The 17101-nt window shown below is 40.4% G+C and overlaps 1 protein-coding gene across 4 annotated transcripts in view; it reads right to left on the bottom strand.

Annotated features, from left to right (window-relative positions):
• Positions 1-17101, bottom strand: part of CHCHD3 (coiled-coil-helix-coiled-coil-helix domain containing 3) — a 272857-nt gene that overhangs the window by 219364 nt on the left and 36392 nt on the right. For all 4 annotated transcript variants that reach the window (XM_042468794.1, XM_042468793.1, XM_042468795.1 and 1 more), the window contains exon 3: positions 2749-2830. In XM_042468794.1, coding sequence (XP_042324728.1) covers positions 2749-2830 — 82 coding nt within the window. The remainder of the gene's footprint in view (positions 1-2748; positions 2831-17101) is intronic.

Below are 17101 nucleotides of genomic sequence, written 5' to 3'. Positions count from 1 at the left end.
CACAGGAACGTCAAAGGAAGTTGTGGGGGGAAAACCTGTATTTGATGAAGCAAATCTGAGATCATTTTTGGATAGATGATAGATGATAGATAGATAGATAGATAGATAGATAGATAGATAGATAGATAGGAATGAATGGCATTGAATTGTGTAGTCCTGTTACTGGGTTTGGCTGAGTGATGTGCCTGCTCAGCATAAGACAGAATTCTGTGTTCTCTATATGCATTCAGATAGTCATTCATATGGACAAATGTTCAGACCTCCATTTCTCTTCGTATATAAAAATCAGTTTGGTAAATGATCTGGAGTCATTAATGGAGGCCACTACTACTATTTTGCTGCAGATTTCTTTTCAGTTTTAGAAATGCTTTTCCCTCCATCAAGTTAATTAATACCCCAGGGACAGATACAATGCAGGTCACGTGAGGCACCTGGAATAGGTATACCGCTAATCAAATCTAAAATCCATGTTGCGGTTATCATCTCTAGCAAGCTGATATATTTATGCACCTAGTTCTTCAGGCATACTAAAATGAACAAGTTAATAGTTGTTGTGTGCCTTTCCTTAGCTTTCCAGGCCAACATATATATGTTTTCTTGTATTGTCATGTCTTCAAGTTTTTATAGTTCTGCCAGTAATTTCCATGTAAAACTCTGAATTTCTCTGAATACAGCAGTTAAATGTTATAAAGTATATTTCATTGTATTTCACCCACCGTAACAAATATTGTAGTTCAAACACATTTGGTTATTGGGGGGAGGGGGGATATTTCAGCATGTAAGCCATTACAACATTTGCTTAATGAGGAATACTTTTTAAGTCAGTCAAATAACATGTTAAAATGGTTTTAGTCAATCAACTAACATGTTAAAATTGATTCAGGGCAGCAAAAATCCTCACTCTATTGGAGCACCTGATGCTGTGGAACTGTTTACTCTGAGCAAATCAGACCTGACTAGTATATAGATAAAAGAACAATGGAAGTACTCTACCGATATATAAGCAGTGCAGCATTTTCTAAAAGTAAATTGGGCATAAATAAAATCTAATTAGTCAGCCAACCAATAAAGATAATATTTCTAAATTTCTAAAAGTAGCTGCTAGGATTTCATTTGATTAGTATATAAATGAAAGTGGTGAAGTAGGCTCTTCTCCAACTTGTGCCTTCAAGGTCTATTCGAATTTCTTAAAGCCAAGATCAACTTCAGTCTTGAAATGCCGAAACTATTTTCAAATGTGTATATAAAGCTGTTTTCACCAATGAACACTATAGCACTCACTTTAGAAAAACCTACAGCTATCCTTCCCCACTCAGAAAAATGACGGCATCCCTTTACATCCCCATTGGCAAGTGTAAATCTTTCTCTTTAAAGCAGCTCCAGCATCCTAGGCCCTTTGGCCAATAACGCATTCAATAATACCACAGTGTAAAGCTTCACCAGATTATTCATATGGGAGGTTAGAGGGTGACAGCTGCCCTTTCTTACCCAGCTGCACAGTGCATCCAGATAATGCCAGGACATACCACACCAAAGCAATGGCTGGGGCAGAGTCATCCATGTACTATTCCGCAGACAGGACAGATGAGTCTTCGTCCTGCAGGACCTGCTGGGGATCCAAGATCCTTCTTTCTTAGACCAATGGGAACTGGGAGGCACCAAAGAACAGCTCTGGCCCCCAGCCACTGATTGAACATGGAGGTGTGCCTTAGGGACATTCAATCACCACAGCACCATCAGGGAGGACTTGCACTGTTCAAGAAGATACTGGATACATCCTTTCACATTGTCCAAGAAAGTCCAGGATGAGCATCCCTAATCCAGAAATCCAAAATCCGGAAACCTCCAAAAATTGAAGCTTTTTGCCACTAACCACCCATTTCTGTCTTCATGAATGGCGCTCTGGCCATTTATGTCTCAGATCCTCAGTCTCTTTCCAGCCTTGCATCTCATACACAGAAAGAGCAAAAGAACGAGATGCAAGTCCGGAGAGAGATATGTTAGTTTGGAGAGAGATGTGAGGATCTGTGAGGTGAAGCATGGATTCATGCTGAGCACTACACTTGGATTCCTGCCATTTCACAGATCCTCAGTCTCTCTCCAGCCTTGGGTCTCTCTCCAGCCTGGCATCTCCTGTGTCTCTCTTTAGCAAATATAGTAAATATAATGCTACTTGTCTTGTGTGCTGTGTATTATGCATATATAAATACAGGTATTTCAAAATCTGAAAAAAAATCCAAAATATTAAACACTTCTGGTCCCAAGCATTTCAGATAAAGGGTACACAATCTGTACAAATGCTGGATAAGAAGTAGATAAAGATATAATAGATCAAAGAACATATTTCCACTGTATTCAGAATTTCCCTCTTGATCAATCTGATGTGTTTAGAGACAGGAGCTTCAGTGTTTTTTCTTGAGCTGTTCTACCAGGAGGCTAACAGTTCACCAAGGCTCCAGATGGGAAAAACGCAAACAGATACCAAAAAGAAAAAGGAAAAAAAGACTGAACTATTTTTAAAAATGAGCATACTGGCACAGCAATGCACTTCAAGTTTGGAAGGTCAAATAGATGAGAACAGAAGGGAGAAAAAACTACTCTCGGCTAATTTTCTTTTCTGTTTAACACAGTCCACACAAAACAAACACAAATCCTATCAAACCTCTAATCCCTCCATTTATTCCAGCACAGTAAGAAGCATACATTTGAACACAAAAGAGTAAAGATGTATTTATTGCCAAAACAAACCTTTTATGAGCGTCAGCATCTCTCCTGGCTTGTTCCAATGCCAATTCTTCAGCTATTCTTTTCTTCAAGTCTTCTTCATTCACTGGAATTCACAAGTGGGAAACGGTAAGTTTCATAGATACAACACTATCATCATCACATTACTACTGCTATTTAGTAATAATAGCAGTCTCACTTACATTCCTCCTTTCCTACAAGGGCCTTATTGCACCATATATGAGCCTCTTCCCCATTTTTATCCTCAGTTAACCCTTTCAATCTACCACTGACCGCACGGCCAAAGGGGGAAGTGTCAGTCTGCAGACAGCCCTCCGTACCATCTGAACTAAGACCAGAAACAGAAAATGCAGGCCTATGAATAACATCTTCATTTTTTTTCCTCCTGATTGTCTGATGAAGAAACCAGCATGACTTTGAAAGCTTGCAACATGTTGTTGTGTATTTTAGCTGTCCTAATAAAGCTATCATTGTTTGGATGTTATTGGATTTGCTACATGGCCAACACAGCTACACCTAGATGTCCTTCCAAGCAGATTAGATTAAGAGACAGTGAGTGGCATCCAGATATCTTATGTAGTCAATAGGGAATTGGATGTTGCTGAAATATATGTTCTAAATGAACAACTAAAAGGATGGGCAGAATTTTTCACCACCACATTTTCATTTTGGATTAACATCAAGCAAATACAATAGAAGTGCTGTTTAGGTTAGGCAAGCTACAGACTAAAACAGAGATCTAACAAAACCATAGTTGACAAAACCACTGCCTCCACAGACTCATAGAATTGGAAGGAGCCTCAATGGCCACCAAATCCAACCCGCCACTTAATCCAGGATCTCCAGCTCAAGCATCCCCAGTAGGCAGCTGTCCAGACTCTTCCTGAAGGCATCCAGAGAAGGAGGCCATACTACCTCTTTGGTTCAACTGCCAAACCACTCTTAGTGTCAAGAGGTTTCTTTTAAAGCCCTTGACTTGTCAAATTACCTAGGCAAGGATAGGTTACAAGCCGTGAAAAAGTCACAAAGGCTTTCAGAGAAGCAACTAAGGCTAGCAGCGATGAAAGCTCAATGGTGTTAACAGATGAGCAAGCGTCCATGTCTATGTGCAACCAAGGACCAAGATGTGACCCAGAGGTCTTTCTCTTTTCATCCTAAACTGATGCATCCTAAAACTGAGGCATAACCCAGGAAAGTGTGATCAAAAAATGCCTCAGGATGAGAAAGGCTGCTGAACCCTTTTCCTGTTTTCTCTTCTTTTATGGGCAACCTCATTTCTCCAGCATATTTTCACCCCTAACAAAAAATGAGACTGTCTATAGCAGTCTCTCTCAACCTTTTTACCTGGAGGAATCTTCAAAATAACATTCAGGTCTCAATCAACCCCTCACCAAAAAATTATTATATCTACAGATCAAAAAAGCTGGGGGGGTTTTCAATCACAATCTTTCACAGAATACCCAACAACCTCTTGTGGAACTCTAGGGTTCCAGGAAACACTGGCTAAGAAACCCAGGTCTACAGAGTTTAGAGCTGCTTTCTGTGTTCGTTTTTAGCTTCGCAAGAAAAGAAATACAAAAGAAATTCCACAGCTTGTCTGCTATGATTCCAACAAGTCCATCTGTGAACTGGAAAAGGAAAGTCTGAAATTTTAGCTATGAGAATATGAATGAAAGCCAGAGCTTTGGTGCACAAAATAAATGGGCACAATCCAGAAAGACACACTCCTGTCTCAGTTGTGTCAGGATGCAGTACTTTTTACAAATTAAATATCTCCACGGGAACCTTTTTTTTCCCTTAAGAAACTCCCAGTTCATGCACTACCACCAGACTATTCAATATAAATGTCCAATCTATTGAGGTCATTTGCAACTCTTCAAAATAAAGAGGGAAAAGAAGAATGAAGACATACTACATTAAAGGGGAAAAAACTGTCATAGTGTTCCTGAAATGTGTCTACCTCTGTTTTTAAAGCCATTCATTTGACAGAAGCTTTGTCAAATTTTCATTGTTCTCAAGGGCTTCACAAATATCCAAGTCCTGCATAAATATCCAAATCCTGCTTAAAATTTAAAGTAAAACCCACAAGGAATATCTTCTGCACAAACCCCACTGAAATGAATAGGAGCTCCACATGACAAAAATCTTATTGGAGTTTGCTCAGCAAATATCCCCAATAGATTGTGTCCTTTATTTGATCTTCTCTCTCTTTCTTCCCATATTGGACACCCCACAAGCAGCTCTCATTCACAACTGCACTACAAACACAGCAAAACATTTCATGCTGCAATTGATCATTAGATTAATCTCAATGCTGGAGAGACATTTTGAATATTTCAAGTCACAGGTTTGGCACCTGACAACAGGCATACAATGCATAACAATTAAGGTGTCTGCCAACCTACGTATCAGTATTTTATATTGCTCCTGTGTGTAAGAATGGATAAAAAAGGGCTAATGGACCGTAGAACCAACATCTGAAGAACAATAAATAAGATTTGGGTATCAGCCAATACAGACATGACACATTTGACCTTAACAATCAATTAGGTTATGCATTGATCAGCTGGATCCTAATAGGGTATAAAAGCAGAGCTGTAGATCATTAAACAGAAATTCTATTAGCCTGTGTAAGCAGGATGGCTCCCAAATGAGAAATTGATGCACGCTGAGTAAAGACTAATCTTGGAAGAAGGACAAGGTATGAGAAATAACTCCTGCAATTTTATTTATCTGCCCAAGTGCTTTCAAGAAAACAAATAATTTGACTCAAACTGGTGCGCTAAAACTTCTGGGCAGACCATTCCTATTTGGTTGATGTGAATAAATCGTGTACAAATAAACCACTGGAGAGTATAGCCAGGTGTAATTACTCCAAGACTGGTCATGTTAAGGTCACCTAGAGAACACACATTATTGGCAGGGAACCTGATTTTTTCACAGGGCATATTCTGAGGTTGTACCAAGCATTCATGAGATGCATCTGAGACATAATTATGGGAACGTTGTGCCAAGGAACAATAAGGCTACTTCCCTTTTATACAAAATGCATGGAATGCTGGCATCAAATAAGTGCCCAAGAGAAGAGAGATATGCATCCTAGTTAAAGATGTTTATTTAGATAGTCTTCTAGTCTATGAACTCTCAAATGACTAGTCATAGGAAGTAGCCAAAGGCCATATAGGACACTGTACTGTTACCAAATTCAGCATCATGTCAATTCTTCTTCATGTAATTTATTTGGTATTGCATCATGCTGGACATTTCCATTAGTGATGTAGGGAACACCTAAAATAATGCTGCCACCAACACAAGAGTGATGCCGCACACTGTCCCCATGACAGTGAAGGGGAACTCAAATGTGAAGCTGCCATTTTCACAAAAGGCTCATGGTCTATATGAAGTGTAGCTTCAGCAACAGAGCATCTCAAGTTAAGATGTGACTCGCCCTTTCTTGAACTCTACCTCATCACTCAGAGCTCAACAACCTCTAAAGCATCTAAAAAGGAGAAATATGAATCCACAATGTAAGATACAGTTCTAGTAATGCAGAGTTTCTTTCCTTGAATGTTCTTTTCTGCCACATTACCTCCAGTAAACTGAATTTACCTCAAAGGATGCATGGGAGTCAATGGTTCCCATGCACGTACAAGACAGTGAAGCCATGTAGAAACCAAGGTTTATGACTTTGGCTTGTCACTGGAGGTCAACCCTGCTTTCCTGATCCGCGAGTCATGACAAACAAACCATGGATGAGAGGTCCACAGTTTCTTCAACCATGCTCACTTGCAGAGGAGCCCACCTGGAACAACTGAGCAGCATATAGTTGGATGCTGCACCTGTCACCGTTAAGTGAGAGTTCTTTAGCATTCTGGCTTATTGCGGTGTGCAAGCATGGCCACTGTAACATCTTTACAAAGGAAGCAAATTTACTGCTAACAGTTCTGGTTAACCTGTTCACTTAAATCAAGTACAAAATAGGCTTGATTCCGACATATCACAGATTAGAGAGCTTTACTGCAGTCCCAAGTAATTTGGGTGGGAAAACTCATTAAAATACTAGAGCTACAACACACCTGAACTGTTTGTCACATCCACCGCATAAAAATTCTTCAAGCATGTGAGCAAAAAGGAGGGGATGAAGGGGAACCTGCTGACACGATTTTGTTTGGTGTTTTTAATAGCCTTTGAGGAAAATCCCTCAGAAGCAGCTATTAAAGCAACTTCATAGTCCTGAGGTGAGAGGCTGGGTGCTGTCACCAGTCAGGTATTTGCTAAGACAGACTGAAAAAAGACAAAAAGCAAGGGAGATAGCGTATCAGTAAGAAGGACAAACAGCAAGTTGGGGAAGGCACAAAGGCCCCCCTATAAATACAGCAAGATCCATCACAGGAAGCACATTGAACAGACTTGGAGCACATGCAGGAAAACCATGCAAGTTGTAATTTGTCTGTGAGCCGACCTGGGTTCCTCCGGGAAGAAAGAAGGCATATAAATGAAAAAATAATAATTTTTAAAAAATGAGGAATTAAAGACTCCTGGAAGACAAGATGATGCGGTACAGAAGGGATTTCAACAACCTAAAGCTGAGGCTGATTTATCATTACTGGCAGATTCTTCCTCCATAGATGGGAGATGCTAGTTCAGGCTTCCCCAACCAGGTATCTTCTGGATGTTTTGGACTAAAAAAACTCTTGTAAGCATTAATCAGTTGACCATTTAGGAACGTGGCATCTTATACCAGGTCCAGTGATTACTGGATATACTCATGAGTATAGAAATTTTAATCAAAAAATTGACCCCCCCCCCAAAAGTGCGTTAATTTATCCATGGGTCAATGTAAATACTGTACTTCAACTCCTACTGAAAAAAGGAACCATTCCCTGGTGAAAGGCAAGAGTGAAATATCTCCTGGAAGCACTGACACCATTCTGTTCTCTCACCCACTCAGGCTTTCGTATGACCACAAACATATTTGCTGGAATTCTCTAAGTTTTCTGGCATTGTTTTCCTTTGCTTCACCCTTTTGATCCTTTTATTACATGCCCCTAAATTTAACCCTGACGTATCACAAGTCATCTCAAAGTCCATAATTTTGGCCCTAAAACCTCCCCTTGATTTATACAGAAAGTCAACTTATAGTCGAGTATATACAGTAGGGTAATTCAACTAGCCGAGTAGTCATGGGCAATCTAAATTCTGAGGCCGAGGTCTTTGCAGCATCCACTATGTAAGATCTCTTTGGGACAAGATACCAAGGACTGAACTTGAGCCTCCATATATAAAGCTTGTGCCACACCAAAACCCTTACCCTTATATTTTATTGTACATCCATAATTAGATTTTATGAATATTAGAGCTAAGGAAAGTTGATTTTTACATTTAAAAGCAAATACAGCAAAGAGGAAATCTCTCTTCCCAGTCTTGCAGTAGAGATGCTAGCTATATATATATATATATATATATATATATATATATATATATATCGGGGGATCCAAATGCAGCCTCCTTCCATGCTTCAATGGCTGCCTGTCCCAAGTCTCCCCACCAGTACCATCTTTGCTTCTATAGGAAGATCTTCCTTGGAAACAAACATGTAGAGAGCACATATCTTATTTTTAAACCAAATCATACTCTTAGCAGTCTTCCAGATGTGCAATCCAGTCTTTTCCTCTTATGTCTTGTTTTGAAGGACAGTTTTGGGGAGAGGTGCTGACACAGACAACCAAGAGGCCAGCAACAAGACAAGGTAAAACCCCAAAGCCAGAAGAAAAGCAGATTTCTTACACAAATTCATATATAATTAAAGACATGCATCAACTGCTCATCATTACAAACTTATCCAGTCACTACCTCACTCTTTTCTATGCATACATTTTTCATTCCATTTCATTTTAACCAAAATGTGCAGCTGTTCCAGCTGTATCTATGCAAGAAGACTGAAAAATAACGAGAAACAGAAAAGAAAACTTTCTCTAGTGTATAAATATAGTTAAGATATGTTTATATTTTATAAACATGTTTATAAACACTGTCTGCCATGAATAACCAATTAAAAATACCTAGTCAAGTCACTCTTAAAGAAGACTAAAATGGAATAAAATATTCAGAAATAAACCTCATTGTGTTCAGTGGGACTTACTCTAAAGCAGTGGTTCCCAAACTTTGGTCCTCCAGTTGCTTTGGACTTCATCTCCCAGAATTCCTGACCGTTGGCCAAGCTACATTTCTATACTGCTGCATACTGAACTAAGCAGTCTCTAAACGGTTTACAACTATAAATGCCTCCAACAATCTGGGTATTCATTTTAGCAACCTCAGAAAGATGCAGCCCTGGAGCCCCTGGCTGGAATTGAACTCACAACCTTGTGGCTGTGAATGAGTGGCTGCAGTACTGGCATTTAACCATTGTGCCATCAGCGTTCCATACAGGATCATAGTCTGACCCAAAAATGTTTCACTAATAAATAAATAGCCATTAGAAGAATTTAATAGCACCTAAACAGTCAACTAACCTTTTTAATGCTAATCCAACAAGACATACAATGCAAAGCAACAACAATTTCTTTGATGTATGTATATCTCATTTTTTAAAAGAGCTAGGAACAGTTCCTAAAAGTTACCCTCCCCGCCATTGTCCTGTCTTCTCAGGTACAAGTTCAAGCAACTGGAAGTCTAAATATTAGACTTATTCTGAATGAAATAATAAAAAACACAATAAGTACTGTATATACACATGTGTATGTCTAGAAATTTTAGTCAAATAACTACGGTAACTCAAAAAAAACTTGACTTATCCATGGTCAATGTAAGTACTGCATCTTAACTCTTATTTAAAAGAAGGAACCATCCATCCCCTGGTGAAAGGCAAGAGTATAATCTGCCCAGGAAGCACTGACCCACCTCTCCTCTGTCATCCATCCAACCTTTAAAAAATGCATTCTGCCCCTCCAAGAAAGTCTTTCTGTCCCAACTTGTACACAAACTGGGATGCATGCAAGGGGCAAATTCAATTTTGGAGAAGTGGGATAGCCAAAATGGCAGCATTTGTTCTTGTTACTGTGTGCCTGACTTATGGCAACCCTAAGACTTACCCAAGATCTCCCAGTGGGTTTCCATGACTGTGCAGGGAATCGAACCCCAGTCTCCAGAATCCTAGTCCTACACTCAAACCACTACAGCATGCTTGCTCTCAATATCAGCATGTTTTATCTTAAAGCTCTTCAGAGAGAGATTTCAATCTTGTAAAGATGATGGTGGAACTAGTTTCTGCATAGAAATCCGCATCGGAACAAATCTCATCTGAACAAATTTTGCCAAGAAAACCACACGATCGGACCACTGCCTTAGGGTCGCCATAAGTTAGAAATGACTTGATAGCACACAACAAGGAATGGCAACTCATGCCTACAGAGGTCTTAGGGATGGGACAATTTGCCATTAAAATTCAAGAAAACTCAGCTGGTTTCGCCAAAACAAGAGGAGGTTTTGTGTGTTTTTTAAGGAAAAGAAGTGACTAGATAGTGTGTGATGATTCTCTTCAACCTAGGATTGGAGAGAAGTGGTGTGTAGGACAACCCACACATTTTCAGTTGATAACTAAATTACTTTTTCAGCCCTGGTTGATCACCACTTGTGCCATCTGCGGAAACTGGCAGCCAGCAATATCTCCTTGGTGAATATACCTCCACAATACAAGTATCTGGAAACACATTAATCATGTATCTTTCCATTTGTACCCCTAACACATATACATCAGGCAACTGTGTGTGTGTCTTTGTGTTTGTGAATGTGCTTTCAAGTCACCAGTTGACATAAGGAGAGTCTATGAATTTCTCATAGGGTTTTCTTAGCAAGAAATACTCACTTCAGCTTTACAATACTCAGAGCTGTTTTTACTAGTCCCTTCTTCTGAAATAAACCCTACAACACCTGGAATTTGGTGGTGGTCTCCCATCCAAGTACTAAACAGGGCTAACCCTGCTTAGTTTCCAAGATCAGATGGGATCTCATGCCTTTAGGGTATTTAGGCCTTGAATGCAAGATGTGAATTAGCCCTAAATGTTTCTTTCCTTCATAACTTTAGTAATTTATGCCATCGGCTTCAATAAAATTCCCAGAAGAGATGCAGCCCACCCACACTCTTTTGGAAAAAAAATAAATCCAGGCTGTTTTTACAAGTAACAAAATAATATTTCAGTACATGTTTTTGTGCAGAATGTGAGTTCGGGTGTTCTTCAGTAACTAAGCCAGAGTCCTGCAGTTATTTCCAATGCAGCAAAATTGATTTATTTAAATAAAAAATGTTTGATTTTTGTTGGTGGTGTTTTTCTGTCCATTACGCACATGCTTCTATAACTAGATGGCAATGTACAAATTGTTCTGCAATTTGAGAAAAGAACAGGAATAAAACGATCTCATCACTATGTAAAACTGTCGTTTTTAAAAAATGAGGTGGGGTTTTTCACGTGAGCCATACAGTAGCTTACAAATACTACAGAAACAATCATTAAAATGATCCCCAGCCGTTGCAACGCTTTTGTTACCTTAACAACTGGAAATAAAACCTGTATTTTAAGAGCCGAACAGCTTTTCCTTGTTCTAAGAAAAAGAAATCCCTTAGAGACAAACACAAAACCTAGCAGTTTGTACACCAAGGTGAAAACTTTCAAGGAAAAAACGATGACAGTCCGTAGGGAAGGCACGCCTGAGTCACTTTAGAGAGTGACCTTGTTACACGCTTCCTGGATTTCTGCATTTCTGAGCAACAGGTCAGCTCACTGGAGGAGGCCTGTCAAGAATGCTGCGCTCCTAACACAGATGCTTTTCAAAGCAAAAAACCTACCCACAAAATCATGCAGGAAACATCTCACCTCAAAGTGAGAAAGAAAGGGGACTAAGAATAACATAATGCCGGTGGGGAGAGGATGGGGAAGGGAGCTGCAGGCAATCTCTGTCCTGGGTTCTGTCCTGGGGCCATTTAATATATTTATCAATGATTTTAACGACAGGACAGAGGAAATCCTTATCAAATTCATGCATGATGCAAAGTTAGGAGGGGTAGCTAACACATTGCGGGATGGGAACAGACTTCAAAAGGACAAACTAGAAAGTTGGGCAGAAATTGATAACATGACATTCAACAGAAACAAATGCAAAGTTCTAAATTTAGGGCATAAAAAACAAATGCACAGGTACAGAGTGCAGGATACAGTCAGCCCTCTGTACCCACGGATTCCTGATCCATGGATTCAACCATCCCTGGTTTGACACATACACACACACACACACACACACACAGAGGGTGGGGGCTTCTATTATGCAGAGGATCCATTCTGGACACACACACCCCGCATAAGGGAAAAAACAGATATGCTTGAGCCCCATAGGCCTACTTCCAAATCAATTATTCTTTGGTAGCTTTCCAAAATCAAAATTCAATTGTCTGGGATGGATGCAATCCTGAACCTTGCACACACACACGATCATTCTTCTTAGAAGCCAAAATGATTAAACTGGGAGTACTGTATTTTGGATCGCATTCAGGAACAGAGGAGAGGGTGAATAAGCCAGAAGGGCAGGTCAAGTTTAGTCAATACCAATTTCTTTGGAGCACACACTTCATGTCTATCAAGAACGAATTAAAGAAAGGAAAGGGTAGGAAAGGACCCAGGACCACCTTCAGCATCTCCATCAACCCCAACAGGAGCCACACCATCAGGCTTCAGTAGCAAGAAGCAAGAAGTGCATCCAGTCTACTGGCTCTGCTGAAAGATCTCACCTGCTTCTTGAACTGCTTCTATTCCAGCTGACAACTGTCAAGGTTTTGTAACTAAGATGAAGTGCAAGAATGTATTCCCCTCCCCTCCAAAAATCCTTTCCCTAAATCCCTTATCTTTTGGTCATGTCCTTCAATTTTAAGCAATGATGGCACAGAACGTCTTATTAGCCGTCTTTCTGAGCTGCCTGGGTACATTTTTCAGCTCAAGAACAGGACAAAAATGTTTCCAAGAAATAAATAACAAAATACAAAAATTACTGGGCATTGCACTGTATGTCATTATGTCAGTCTTAGCAGATTTATCCCAGTAAACACTCAGATTTAGCCTAGCCTGGAAGGTAATTTTCAGCTGAAAAACCAACAAGTCATTGCTACTTCAGCATGAAACCTTTGCACTCTTCGTGAAGAGGGAAGCTGGCTAGAAGTTGAGGCTCATTAACTTACCTACCTGGCCATAACTGGAGAAAATAGACATTTATAACTGTGGCATACTGCCAAGACATCTAGGGCACCCTTGTTCACAACCTCCTATTAAGGACCATCTGGTCTAGAGGTTTGACTCTGTTCATGCACTATATATAAAAGTCAGAACTCTACCTTCCTTCCTTCCTCATTTCCATCCTCTGGGCAAAGGCATCATACCTTCACATAATAGAATTTCCCAGTGCAATACTGGACTGGGGCTGCCATGCCAAACAACTGCATGTGTCCATCTCCTGTGGCTCTACTTCCTGATCACACAGCTGTAGTTTCCACTGCTAGAGAGAAAAGCTGCTTTTTAAGACTGAACCAAAGCTTACATAGGACAGCTGCTGCTACAGGGAAACCAGTGAAGTGGAACTAGTGGAACCAGTGTTCAACACCTAACTAAGCACTCCACATTATATACATGTTCCAGTATGATGGAACCGTAGTAGTAGTGGTGGCATAACCAGCATGGTGTGGTGGTTTGACTGCTGGATGACGATTCAGGAGACCAGGGTTCAATTCCCATTAAGTCATGAAACCCATTGGGTGACTTTGAGCAAGTCACATGCTCTCAGCCTTAAGGGAAAGGAATGGCAAACCTCTCAACAAATCTTTCCAAGAAAACTCCATTGCCTTAGAATCTTAGAATTATAGAGTTGGAAGAGACCGCAAAGGCCATGCAGTCCAACCCCATTCTGCCATGCAGGAAATCTAAATCAAAGCATCCTCGACAGATGGCCATCCAGCCTCTGCTTCAACACCTCCAAGAAAGGAGATTCCACTACACTCCGAGGGAGTTTGTTCCACTGTCGAACAGCCCTTACTGTCAGGAAGTTCCTCCTAATATTGAGGTGGAATCTCTTTTCCTGCAGTTTGCATCCATTGTTCCGGGTCCTAGTCTCTGGAGCAGCAGAAAACAAGCTAGCTCCCTCCTCAATATGACATCCCTTCAAGTATTTAAACTGGGCTGTCATATCACCTCTTAACCTTCTCTTCTCCAGGCTAAACATCCCCAGCCCCCTAAGGCGTTCCTCATAGGGCATGGTTTCCAGACCCTTCACCATTTTGGTCACTCCTCCAGCTTTTCTCTCTAGCTGTGGCATCAGGAAGTAGAGCCACAGGAGATGGACACATCCTCCAAGTTTCTCAACATCCCTTTTAAATTGTGGTGCCCAGAACTGGACACAATATTCCAGGTGGGGGCTGACCAGAGCAGAATAGAGTGGCACTATTACTTCCCTTGATCTAGACACTATATTTCTATTGATGCAGCCTAAAATTGCATTGGCCTTGTTAGCTGCTGCATTGCACTGTTGACTCATGTTCAATTTGTGGGCTACTTGGACTATCCCTTTCAGACGTAGTTTCATTCAGCCAGGTGTCCTGTCAAAAGCCTTACTGAAATCAACATATACTATATCCACAGCATTCCCTTCATCTAACAAGTTGGTAATTTTATCAAAAAGAGATCAGGTTTGTCTGGCATGATTTGTTTCTCTGAAACCCGTGTTGACTTTCTGTGATTATGGAATTGCTTTCTAGATGTTCACAGACTCTTTGTTTAATTATCTGCTCTAGAATCTTTCCTAGTATCGATGTCAGACTGACTGGATGATAATTGTTGGGATCCTCTTTCTTCCCCTTTTTGAAGATGGGGACAACGTTTACCCTCCTCCAGTCTGCTGGGACTTCTCCTGTTCTCCAGGAGTTTTCAAAGATTATTGCCAATGGCTCCGATATTACATTTGCCAGTTCTCTTAATACCCTTGGATTTAGTTCGTCTGGTCCTGAAGATTTATATTCGTTTAAATTAACCAGATATTCCTGTACTATCCAAACTGGCTTGAATATTGGCGAATCTCAGAGTGGTCCAGAACAGATCCTCCGTGAAAACGGAGGGCCGAGTGTATTACCTTACATTTCTCCTTGCTGAAATCCACTTTTGTTACCTGTCAAGGTCATTTTGGTTTCCAATCTTTTCCTCTGGGATATTAGCTACCCCTCCTAATTTGGTGCCACTTGCAGATTTGATCAGCATGCCTTTTACTTCATCATGTAAGTCATTTATAAAAATGTTAAACAACCTCAGGTTCAAGACAGAACCATGAGGCACCCCCCTTGTCACTTTTCTCCAAAAGGAAGAGCAATCATAGGTGACTGTTCTGAGTTTTGTTTGGCCCAATAAATGTATCACTGTTTTGTGGATTTTGAATGTTATTGTGCTTTGCTATGTGGCCAACACAGCTTCTCCTGGATAGGTACTCTCCGAGTTGTATCTGTCAGCCAATTACAGATCCACCAAATTGCAATACATCTCTTCACTGCCTCTGACGTGAATTTGAGACTGCAAGCCATAGAGAGCAGAGTCTTGTCTTTTTCTTGATACTCTGCAAAGTATTCTGCATGCAGAATAAGAGGGATGCCAGCTCACTGCCATTAATGACTGGTTTAAGAAAATATGTATTGGTGTTTGCATGTTATGCTTTAAGGTTCTTCTAATTTTACCTTCCAAGGAGGAAACTTGGTAACACTGTGAAAAACTGGACAAGGTTTAAAGGGAGTTCTGAACATCTTAAGTGAGCCTACCCAATCCATCTTCTTCATTCACTTATACCAGGCAACCCTCTTTTTATAACAGCTACTTGACCATGTCAATTTAATGTCAGAATATCCTGCTCTCTTTTTTTATTTTGAAAATATTGAAAATAAGGAGGCAGGCATTCCCTTTCCACCAACTGCCATTGCTTCCTTTCCCCTAAATCCATTACAGGACACGCGATTCCCTCCTGTGTAAAATGAAGCTGAAAGTGCTCTAGTATAGCTGTTTTAAAGCTCTTAACACAAACAGCCTAGAGTGTCAGAATTTTAAAACTTCCATATTAAATAACAATGCACTCAACAACAGAGCAAAGGATTTACAGTACTGCTTTCAGCAAGATAACTCATACACTGAGCTGAGCTATTTTTTTCCAATTCTGACCACAGCAATTCACAAAATTCCTTATGAAGCTATTCAGTCTGACAATAGGGGGAATTTATTGGGAGCCGTTTTATTACATATCAACCATGCTCAAATCATTCCTACGGATGAATTGAAGGAAAAAATGGTGCTGGGAGTCCTTAATATTTTATCTTCCAACAGTTCACCAGATGCAATTCAGTTGTTAAAAGGATATCACGAGGCACTGATTCCTAAAGAAGAGCATTACATTGCAGTTAAACAGGAAACAATTAAGAGACTCACAGCCTGAGCCTAAGCATACTTATTTTGAAGCAATGAATTCAACAAGGCTTAATTTCTAGCAAGGGTGCTTAGGTTAGCAGCCTGGGTTCTTTATATGAAGTATAGTACACAGACTGCCTTTAGATTTCAGAACACCAAAGCAACTGCTTAACGTGGAAGGAAGGAAAAGATATTTGATTGCTAGTTGTCCTTTTCCCATATAACTGTGCTATGAGTCCCCAGATCTGCCATCCAGGAAAGAAGCCAATCCCCTTTAACAACTGCTCCTGGGATAGTGGAATATAAAGTAAAATACATACAGTGGTCTCTCCATATTCGCTGGGGTTAGGGGTAAAGGACTACTATGAATGTGGAAAAGCCACAAATAAAATAATACTATTCTTTTTACCTAAGAGAACAAGTCTCTAGGAATTTTCAGGACCTCCAGTGCAACTCTGTGGTCAACATCTGCCAGAAGTTGATCGTGGAAGATCTACAAATGTCTAAAGAAGTGTTTCCTCTAGAAATGTCTAAGTTCTCTAGCACAGAGGAGATTATCGCACTGCGTTCTGAGAACGTTCCGTATCATCACGTGATGAGAACGTTCCTGGAACGGATATTACCGCATTAGTAATCAAAACGTGATCAGAACGTGATCAGAACGGCAGTTTACCGCACTGTGATTCCTTTTTCTTGAAACCGTTCTCAGAACGGTTTGCTGTATTACGTTTTGTGGGCTGTGTTCTGATGACGTTGCCACTCAGTGGTTGGACGGCTTGGGAGAGGCGCTGCTCCCAGGAAAGAGGGAAAAGGGAGGCTTGGCTTACTGAAATCCCTCACCTCCCTTCCCCATAGGAATCAATCCAAAAACGGAGGTTAAAAAT

Source organism: Sceloporus undulatus, chromosome 5 (genome assembly GCF_019175285.1).
Source record: "Sceloporus undulatus isolate JIND9_A2432 ecotype Alabama chromosome 5, SceUnd_v1.1, whole genome shotgun sequence".
Lineage (NCBI taxonomy): Eukaryota > Metazoa > Chordata > Lepidosauria > Squamata > Phrynosomatidae > Sceloporus > Sceloporus undulatus.
The sequence above is the reverse complement of the archived record's forward strand: the minus strand, read 5'-3'. Positions and strand labels throughout refer to the sequence as shown.